Source organism: Gorilla gorilla, chromosome 20, assembly GCF_029281585.2.
Source record: "Gorilla gorilla gorilla isolate KB3781 chromosome 20, NHGRI_mGorGor1-v2.1_pri, whole genome shotgun sequence".
Lineage (NCBI taxonomy): Eukaryota > Metazoa > Chordata > Mammalia > Primates > Hominidae > Gorilla > Gorilla gorilla.
Genome location: NC_073244.2, coordinates 28,618,736 through 28,630,182, shown reverse-complemented (window position 1 = coordinate 28,630,182; position 11,447 = coordinate 28,618,736). Strand labels below are relative to the sequence as shown.

General features: G+C 34.5%; 1 protein-coding gene across 1 annotated transcript in view; it reads right to left on the bottom strand.

Annotated features, from left to right (window-relative positions):
• Positions 1–4,247: 4,247 nt before the first annotated feature.
• The window catches only part of LOC101145945 (zinc finger protein 257), a 37,738-nt gene continuing 30,538 nt past the window's right edge, over positions 4,248–11,447 (bottom strand). The window contains 3 exon segments of the mRNA XM_031004027.3: positions 4,248–4,919; positions 4,921–5,013; positions 5,015–6,470. Of these exon segments, the coding sequence (XP_030859887.1) occupies positions 4,748–4,919; positions 4,921–5,013; positions 5,015–6,470 (1,721 nt within the window). The 3' untranslated portion in view covers positions 4,248–4,747.

Genomic DNA, 11,447 nt, shown 5'->3' with positions numbered 1-11,447 from the left:
CAGGTGCAAGTGATTCTCCTGCCTCAGCCTCCCGAGTAGCTGGGATTACAGGCGCTCGCCACCACGCCCAGCTAATTTTTGTATTTTTAGTAGAGACAGGGTTTCACCATGTTGGCCAGGCTAGTCTCGAACTCCCGGCCTCAGGCAACCCACCTGCCTTGGCCTCCCAAAGTGCTAAGATTACAGGTATGAGCCACTGCATCCGGTCAATAGTTTGGAATTACTAATCAGTCACTTACCAATGATCAAGGAATTGGCTACAGTTAGGTGAGTAAAAATCTGTAGACTAAACTGTACCTACTAAAAAAAAGTCATATAAAAGAATATGGGCCGAGCGCAGTGGCTCATGCCTGTAATCCCAGTACTTTGGGAGGCCGAGGCGGATCTCAAGGTCCGGAGCTTGAGACCAGCCTGACCAACATGGTGAAACCCCGTCTCTACTAAAAATACAAAAGTTAGCCGGGCATGGTGGTGTGCACCTGTAATCCCAACTACTCAGGAGGCTGAGGCAGGAGAATCGCTTGAACCTGGGAGGCGGAGGTGGCAGTGAGTTGATATCATGCCAGTGCACTCCAGCCTGGATGACGGAACGAGACTCCATCTCAAAAAAAAAAAAAAAAAGAGTGGAATTTCTCCAAATTGTTTTATCAAGATGTAAAATAAATATTATTCCAAATTTCAGATCCACAGGTCATTGTACTGTTTTGCCACATTCAACATTCACACTTAAAAATATAAGATTCTGCCAGGCGCAGTGGCTCACGCCTATAATCTCAGCACTTTGGGAGGCCGAGGCGGGTGGATCACCTGAGGTCAGGAGTTTGAGACTAACCTGGCCAACATGGCGAAACCCCATATCTACTAAAAATACAAAAATTAGCTGGGCGTGGTGTAATTCCAGCTACTTGGGAGGCTGAGGTAGGAGAATCGCTGGAATCTGGGGGATGGAGGTCACAGTGAGCCGAGATTGGGCCACTTCACTCCAGCCTGGGAGAGAGAGTGAAACTCCGTCTCAAAAAAAGAAAAAAAAAAAAAAAGATTCTGCATAGAAACATAAGTTGTGCTATAAATATATCATAGAAAATTAAATTTAAAATTGTTCATTTACCATTAACTCTATTTAGAATCTAATTTCTGAAATATTTTTACAAATTTTATATTTGCCATGCTTTTTGCAAGAATAAAACTTTTTTTTTTACAAAGAAAAAGCTAACTGATGTAATCTTTTCACTTGTTAACAGCGTATGTCTATTCTCTTACTTGACTAATCTGAAAGTTTTATTGATAAGCAAATTCTTCAGTTAAAACCAATTTTTCAATGCATTAAAAATACCAACTTTCTCATGAGAACCCACAAACTACCATGTAAAATGACATGGCATGAAGACAACAATGAGAAAACTGTAGTCATAACACAGTAAAAGAAGAAAGACTGTGATGCATATATAGTTGGAATACACTAAGTAAGACAAAACTGAAGATCAGTAGAAAATAAAAGCAGCAGAATTTGTGTTTAAATTCAGCAAGTCAGCTTTGCAGCCTGAAAATGTCTTCTCCACATGATGAATCAATGTTATTTCTTCACCATTGCTATTTTCCATCTCTGACTTGAAGTTACAAACTAACTCCAGCAAAAATATTTATGACTTATTATAAAGCATGTTTTACTCAGAAGAGCTGTCATATTTGTTTGCTACATTTATATGTAAAAACATCCTCATGACTTATGAAGTCTCCCTAGTACTTACCAAAGCAAATTAGCTCACTCAATAGATTTACTTATGTCAATTATAAAAAGTGAAAGAAACAATAAAGAAAATTAGCCTTATACAGGTTTCTCCAATAAAACAAAAATCAAACGTTAAAATATAACAATATAACTATTATATAAAAACTAACTTATAGTTATATAAAAATATAACTAATTTTGTAATTACATCTAAAAATTATTTTGTGTGCACTCTTAAATTTCATAAAAATCATTCTTATAATCCCTGACCAGCTCACATAATGAGTACTTCATAAAATACAAAACAAGAACATTATGGGTCTAGCATGAGTACCAGACAAGTAAAAACAGAGAATGTGCATAGGGAGATTCTGAACTATAAGCCCTAACATTTTACAGCAATGAATTCAATACAATGCACAGAGTATAGATTTGCTTTCAACATTTTCGAGGTTTTTAGTTTTCTAATAAGTCACCGTATTAAAATAATTTGTTTTGTTCCAATATTGCTTTCTGCTTCTGAAAATGGGTACAAACTCATACTCATACACACTTCATAATTTTCTTACACCTAAGGTTTATCTTTAGAGTAATATATGTATATATTTAACTCTATGTAAATCAAAACTAAAAGCCTATATGTGTTTGCAGGCAGAGATAAATCATGTTCAAAGAAAAATATGTAACAAATTCTTTAAATATTTATTCAGTACTTAGAAATGTATCAATTTTATTTATACTTCTATATAAATTTTATTATGACCATAAAAATGACCCTGTAGTCAGAACAATTGCAAATTTTAAAATAATCAAAGTACTTTCAATATTTTAAAATAACTAACAGTATTTTTATTTTACTAATCAAATTGTTTGTAATAAAAAGGATAAATGCTAGAGGTGATGGATGCCTCATTTATCCTGATGTAACTATTATATATTATATGCCTGTACCAAAATATGCCATATATGGCATAAATATATACACATACTGTGTAACCACAAAATTAAAAAGAATAAATTTAAGAAAAAAAGGATAAAAATGTAACCTATGGGAAAAATATTTTTAAACTTATTTGCAATTTGAAGCCATTGGCAGAAGAGATTACTAGAGGTGTTATTCCACTATGTTGCCAAATAGTATATTGTTACCATATTTTACCTACACCCTTGAGTAAGGTGGGGTATGTTAAAGTTAGTGGAATAATAATACTCCACTGAATGCACAAGTCTTTTTTTTTTTTTTTTTTTTTTTGAGACGAAGTCTTGCTCTTGTTGCCCAGGCTGGAGTGCAATGTCGTGATCTTGGCTCACTGCAACCTCTGCCTCCTGGGTACACGTGATTCTCTTGCCTCAATCTCCCAAATAGCTGGGATTTCAGGCACCTACCACCATGACTGGCTAATTTTTTGTATTTTTAGTAGAGACAGGGTTTCACCATGTTGGCCAGGCTGGTTTCAAACTCCTGGCCTCAATTGATCCGCCCGCCTCAGCCTCCCAAAGTGTTGGGATTACAGGCGTGAGCTACTGTGCCCGGCCTGAATGTATAATAGTCTTAACGTGGTAAAAGAAAATATTTAATTATAAATTAAGTCCACAAATAATCTAAAAATTTTAAAATGTACTGCATTTTATTAAATAAAAGTACAATCACTAACATTATATGGTACTATTTTAATTAATTTTAACTTACATTTAACTAAAATTAAAAATGTTTTTCTCTCATAACATGAGCAACTACTTCATACATCACTAAGTTAACCACAAAGAACCTCTTCACTTAGACTCTTATGCATCTTATATTTCAATGTCCTTACTATTTTATAGAAGAGGTCGTATATAATTCCCACCTAATAAAGTATCTCTTATATCTCTGATGCAGCAATAGTTGATCACATGGTTTCACAGATGAATACAATAGAAATGAAGAAACAGCATGAAGTAATTTGAGAGTTGACTTACATCATTATTTACTTTTAAAAAGCTTTATAATTTTATCAAAAAAGTATACTTGAATTTAATTATGACTTCTCAAAGAAATGTCTACTCATTTTAAAGCTATATAAAATTAATTTACTTACCAACTGTAGTTTTGGATTTTCTATACTCAGCAATCTGATTTAGTGTAATGTCTGAAGTGTCAGTGCCTTAGCTATTTCTACTGTTAATTCTCTGATAATTATATAAACTCAATTTGAATTAAATATTTCTTTGTATTTATTGCATCTGCAAAAGTATATTTTAGTATGAGCTCTCTGGCATTTTCTAAGCTATAGTTATGGAAAAAATGTTTTTCCAAATTCATCACACTTGCTGAATTCTTCTCCAACATAAATTTCCTAATGCTGAACAAAATTTTAGCAACTGCTTCAGGGTTATTCTCTAGTACAAAATGTGTACAATAAAATCTGTGATACAAGTAAAAGCACTACAAACCCCTTTATATTTGTAATGTTTGTCTTTAGAATGAACTCTTCTTCACTTTAAAGGTTTATATTTCTGAAAGATCATTTGACAGTAATTGTATTTATAATACTTTTATTAAGTGTGAACTCTGATGTGTAATATGTGAGCAAATATTAATGACTTTTCCACATTCTTTATATTTGTACACCATTTCTCAACTATAAATGCTTTCCTGTACAATAAGTTGTGAACACTCGTTAAAAGTTATATTCTTCACACTTGGAGTTTTCTCCGGTATAAATTATTTTACCTGCAATCAAGTGTGAAAACCATTTAAAAGTTTTTCATGTTCTTTATATTTCTAGAGTTTTGCACTAGTATAATTTTTTTTTTATGTTTAGAAAAGTTTGAGGTATTGTTAAAAGCACCGTGACATCATTCAGGATTGTAGAGTTTCGCTCCAGTATGAAACGTCTTATATCTGTTAAGAATTGAGGACTTGTTAAGGGCTTTGTGACATTCTTCACACTTTAGGATTTCTGTCCAGTATAAATTATGCGTAATAAGGGTTGAGAACTTTTAAAGGCCTTGTCACATTCTTCATATTTGTAGGCTTTATCTTCCACATGAGTTCTCATGTTTAGTAAGAGTTGAGAACTGGGTAGAGGCTATGCCACATTCATCACATTTCAAGAGTTTCTCTCCAGCATGAATTATTTTATGCTTAGTAAATGTTGAGGATTTGTTAAAAGCCAGGCCACGTTCTTCACATTTGTAGGGTTTCTCTATTATGAATTCCCTTATGTTTAGTAAGGATTGAGGAACAGTTAAAAGCTTTGACACATTCTTCACATTTGTAGGGTTTTTCTCCATTATGAATTATGTTTAGTAAGGTTTGAGGAATGGTTACAAGCTTTGCCACATTCTTCATATTTGTTGGGGTTCTCTCCAGCATGAATTCTCTTATGTACGGTAAGGTATGAGAAACGATTAAAAGGCTTGCCACATTCTTCACATTTGTAGGGTTTCTCTCCAGTATGAATTATCTTATGTTGAGAAAGGTGTGAAGACCGGTTAAAGGCTTTGCCACATTCTTCACATTTGTAGGGCTTCTCCCCAGTATGAATTATCTTATGTTGAGTAAGGTGTGAAGACTGGTTAAAGGCTTTGCCACACTCTTCACATTTGTAGGGTTTCTCTCCAGTATGAATTATCTTATGTCGAATAAGGTATGAAGACCGGTTAAAGGCTTTGCCACACTCTTCACATTTGTAGGGTTTCTCTCCAGTATGAATTATCTTACGCTGAGTAAGGGTAGTAAGAGCTGAGGACCAGTTAAAGGCTTTGCAATATTCATCACATTTGTAGGCCTTCTCTCTAGTATGAATTCTCTTATGTTTAGTAAGGTGTGAAGACCGATTAAAGGCTTTTCCACACTCTTCACATTTGTAGGGTTTCTCTTCAGTATGAATTATATTATGTTGAGTAAGGTGTGAAGACCGGTTAAAAGCTTTGCCACACTCTTCACATTTGAAGGGTTTCTCTCCAGTATGAATCATCTTATGTCGAGTAAGGGCTGAGGACTGGTTAAAGGCTTTGCCACACTCTTCACATTTGTAGGGTTTCTCTCCAGTATGAATTCTCTTATGTTGAGTAAGGGTAGTAAGAGCTGAGGACCACTTAAAGGCTTTGCAACATTCATCATATTTGAAGGGCTTCTCTCTATTATGAATTCTCTTATGTTGAGTAATGTGTGAAGACCGGTTAAAGGCTTTGCCACACTCTTCACATTTGTAGGGTTTCTCTCTAGTATGAATTACCTTATGTTGAGTAAGGTGTGAAGACCGGTTAAAAGCTTTTCCACACTCTTCACATTTGTAGGGTTTCTCTCCAGTATGAGTCATCTTATGTCGAGTAAGAGCTGAGGACTGGTTGAAGGCTTTGCCACATTCTTCACATTTGTGGGAATTCTCTCTAATATGAATTCTCTTATGTCGAGTTAGTTGTGAAAGCATGCAAAATGATTTGCCACATTCTTTACATTTGCAAGTTTTCTTTTCAGTATGTCTTATCTTATGTCTATCTGAATTTGAAAACTTATAGAAGACTTTTACATATTTATCACATTGATATATTTTGCTCTGGGTAGTTATCAGACATTGGTTAAGTCCATTATAACCTCCTTTGCACACCTTACACTCATCCATACTTTTACAGCCCTTTCTTAATTGTAAATTCTCATGTTCACATTTATCATATCTCCTCAGTATGACTTTTTGGAAAAAATATTTTATGTCTCGCTCTGGGCAAAGGTCTTCAGCAATATGAGAACATATAACTAAAAGAAATAAAAACAACCAATTACTCCACTTACTAGACTCAGGTAAATATTTTTTACAAATCTAACCTATAAAACTGTATATACTACATAAGGAAGATGGCATAGCAAAATACCACAGGCTCTAATTTATTCAAAAACATATAAAATGTAACAAAAACATACTGACCAAAACACATTTTTGGAAAATTTATAAATGAGTTAAGTGTGTAAAGTGCCCCAGGTTAACACAATGTAAAAAGCAACATAGAAGAAAAAGAAAAATCTGTTATATTAACCCAACACAGTACTTCCTTCTCCTCAGTATAACATAGTGCCCTTAGAAGTAAATTGCCAACTCCTTGTTTCTATTTAAAAGACAAGAAAAATATTGGCACATACATTTCTATGTCTGGCTTTTAGGGGTCTTTCAAGACACTGGTTTCATTCTCCCATTAAATAAAATGCTGAAAAAAAATAGTATACTTTAGAATGACAATTTGAGACTGCTGAGACCAAAGGTAAATGTTACAGCAGCAGAGAGACTGCAGTACCACAGACAGGTAACAAGTGTAGCAAGTGATTGATAACTAGGAAGAAGTGCAAATAAACTTTTTAAACTAGAAAATAAAACATTTCAGATCAGACACATTCTAAGAACATGTCTGAAAGGCTCCCAGAATGTCTAGCCATGACAACTGGTTTTAGACTATGCCGGGATAAAGCTACGTTGTAAAGATTGTGACAGGTAGCCATTTTTTTTTTTAAATGTCCAAGTCTCAAATATTACAATGTGTACAAAATATTAGGGCAACATGGCCCCATCAAACAAATCATGAAATTTTCAGAAAGCAATCATTATAAAATAAAAATGTATAAATTTTAGAAATTTAAAATAAGTTGAATAATAATGAGTAAAAGGAGCACAGACAACTACTGAAAATCAGAAAAATGAGAAAAACGGCAAAAATATTAAAAGCATTTTAAAAACAGTAATTGTGGAGGTAAATAATACAAAGAGATAATTAACCAATTCTAAAAGAAAAAAATGATATAAAAATAAAGAAGTTCAACAAACAAAAATACACATACAAGATATTTATTTAAAAAAACACATATATAAGAACAACTTAAAATGTCACAGACAAGAGACAATCTCAAGAACTGCAAGACAAAAGTGATGTGTCATTTATTGGCATAGAGTTACACACTAAACAGTGAGTTTTTCAAAAGAAAATTTTGCAGGCCAGAAGAAAACTGTGTGATATTGTCAAAGTCCTGAAGAAAAAATGCTGTCAGGTGAAAAGAATAATCATCAGCAAAAAACATCCTACCAAATAAATAAAAAAAAAAAGACCTTCTAAAATAACCAAATTCTGAGACAGTATATTGGCACTGCATATGGCCTATATATATCAAAGATGCTGAAAAAAGTTTCTTCCACTGAAAATAACACGATGCAAGAAAACAACACATAATCATATAAAAATACATGTTCCTGGGAAACATACATACACAAAAATAGAATTCCTTAGCATTCTCATAATGGGACAGAAAACATTTATAATTATGCTCTAAAATTAGAAAAATAAAAGAACAGAAATTATTGTGAATATCTGTTAATAAATATACAACATATAATCAGCAATATCAATAACAAAGTTGAGGGCAGATGTAATGAGGAAAAATTTTTGTATATAACTGAAGTTCATTTTTCACCAGATTAAATATATACTGCTTTACCTTTTAGAGGTTTTATGTAATCCCTAAGGTACCACAAAGAAAATATCTGTATAGACACTCAAAAGAAAATAAGAAAGAAGTGAAACCACATCAATACTAAAATGAAACAGACACAACGGAAGACAGAAAGGGAGAAAATGAAGGACAAAGATACAAGAATCAAATAAAATAATTAATAAAATAATGGAAGTCTTTGTCTTTTAGAAAATTACTTACATATAGGTATAATTAGCTTTCTAGTCAAGAGACATAGTTTCAAATAAAGGGATTCATTAAAAAACATTAAAACTCAAGGCCCGACTTGCCTTTCTATAACAGTCAGTTTAGAACTAATAATAAAAAAAGCCTGAAAGTGGCAAGATTGATGTAGGCATTTTATCCAAATATTAACCAAATGAGAGCAGAAAAGGTCAAAATAGTATTACGCAAGCTATATCTTAAATCAAAAACTCATATTATATAAAATGTATATGAAGTCAAAACTCAAAAACAAAGGACATTAAGCAATAATAGATTGATGGGGAACCTATGAAAAATTTGTATATACTCATGTTTGTGTGTTTGTGTGTGTGTGCATGTGTGTGTGTATCTCACATTAGGGTTCCAAATATGTAAGGTAAATATTGACATAATTGAAGAAACACATAGAAAGCAATATAATTATAGTAGGATATTTCAATACCTCACTTTTTCTGATAATAATAAAACAAGAGAAAATAAGGAAACAGTGGACTTGAAGGCAGTATAAAACAAGTATTTCTAACACAGATATAGAGAAAACTTCTCAACATCAGGAAACACACCCGTTGCAATAGCTCATACAATCTTTTTGACAGACCACCGGTTAGGTCAAAAAATAAATCTCAGCAAGTGTTTTAAAACTAAAATTTTGAGCCAGGCATGGTGGCTCACACCTGTAATCTCAGCACTTTGGGAGGCCACGGCAGGTGGATCACCTGAGGTCAGGAGTTCAAGACCAGCCTGGCCAACATGAAAATACAAAATTAGCCAGGTGTGGTGGTCTCTACTGAAAATACAAAATTAGCCAGGTGTGGTGTTGCATGCCTGTGATCCCAGCTACTTGGGAGGCTGAGGCAGGAGAATCGCTTGGACCCAGGAGGCGGAGGTTGCAGTGAGCAGAAATCGCGCCACTGAACTCCAGCCTGGCAACAGAGCAGGACTCTGTCTCAAAACAAACAAACAACAACAAAAAAAAACTAAAACTTTGGCCAGGCACGGTGGCTCATGCCTGTAATCCCAGCAGTTTGGGAGGCCGAAGCGGGTGGATCACCTGAGGTCAGGAGTTTGAAACCAGCCTGGCCAACATAGTGAAACTCTGTCTCTACCAAAAATAAAAAATTAACTGGGCCTGGTGGCATGCGCCTATAATCTCAGATACTCAGCAGGCTAAAGCACGAGAATCACTTGAACCCGGGAGGCAGGAGTTAGTTAGCCGAGATCACTCCACTGCACTCTAGCCTGGGCAACAGAGTGAGATTGTCTCAAAAAAAAAAAAAAAAAAAAAAAAACCCTAAAATTTTATGGATTACTTTCTATGAACAAAATGGAATAAGAATATGAAACAATGGAAAAAACTGAAAATTTCACAAACATATAGAAATTAAACGATACACTCAAGCATGCTCTTTTTCAAAAGCTAAAATAATTAATATTGTATAGATGTTTATACTGTTTAATGCAATCTACAGATTTAATGCAATGTTTTTCAAATTTCTCATTGCATTTTTGAAAAAATAACAATAACAAACTCAGGAGTGCTATTGCAAGAGACAACAAAGTACCCAACAATCTTCAAAAAAAAAAGAATGTTGGAGGCATTATAATTCCTTATTTCAAAACAGATTACAAAGCTACAGAATTAAAACAATTTGGTATCAGCATCAAGCTGAAAACCAGACAAATCAAATAGAATGCAACACATAAACTTTCATATATACGGTCATATAAAGAGTCATTTACATACCCATAATAATTGTAGCATTGTTACGGAAAGCCAATAGTTAAAAACAATGCTAATTTCTGTCACCAAATTATTCAATAGATATAATTTGAAATGTAAAAATACTGGAACATCACTCAGTTTTCTTTTTTTTTTTTTTTTGAGATGAAGTCTTGCTCTCGTCCCCCAGGCTGGAGTGCAATGGCGCGATCTCAGCTCACTGCAACCTCTGCTTCCCGGGTTCAAGCAACTCTCCTGCCTTGGCCCCCCGAGTAGCTGGGATTACCGGCACCTGCCACCATACCCAGCTAATTTCTGTATTTTTAGTTGAGATGGGGTTTCACCATGTTGGCCAGGCTGGTCTAGAACTCCTGACCTCAGGTGATCCACCCACCTTGGTCTCCCAAAGTGCTGGGATTACAGGCGTGAGCTACCGCACCGGACCACATCACTCAGTTTTCAAAAAGCAGAAAATATTCTAACAACTACACAGATAAATCTTGATGATATTTTGCAAAGTGACATAAGCCAGCCACAAACAGACAGAGATTGTATGAGATATATAAAGAAGTTACACCACTAGGAAGAGAAAACAGAGTGGTGTTTCAAAAGCGCCATAATACTGGAAAAATTGGTAGTTGTATAATGTGTATTGAGATTTAGCTTTGCAAGATAAAAACACTTCAGCAATTATGTTGCATAACAATGTCAATATAACTAAAGTGAATATTTGAAAATATTTTATTATAAATTATTATGTGTTTTTGACAAGTAAAAATGAACAATAGTAGCTAGAAGAGAAATTTAGTGATGAGTTTAGTTTTTCGAGATGGAGTTTCACTCTTGTCACCCAGCTGGAGTGCAATGGCGCGATCTTGGCTCACTGCAATCTCCACCTCCTGGGTTCAAGCAATTCTCCTGTCTCGGCTTCCTGAGTAGCTGGATTACAGGCGCCCACCACCATGCCCGGCTAATTTTTTTGTATTTTCAGTAGAGACGGGGTTTCACCACTTTGGCCAGGCTGGTCTCAAACTGCTGACCTAAGGTGATCCACCCACGTCACCCTCCCAAACTGCTGGGATTACAGGTGTGAGCCACCACACCCTGCTGGTAGTTTTTAAATTATCTTCAAAGCCAAAAGTATTTCTTTCACAGAAAAATAATATAGATTCATGAATAAACCGGATATGGAAGATTCACAAATAAATAGGATGTTGAAATTAGGAGAATTTTTGTGGCTACTCATCTACACAGGATTAAACAACCTTTCACAACAAACCTACACCACAAATATA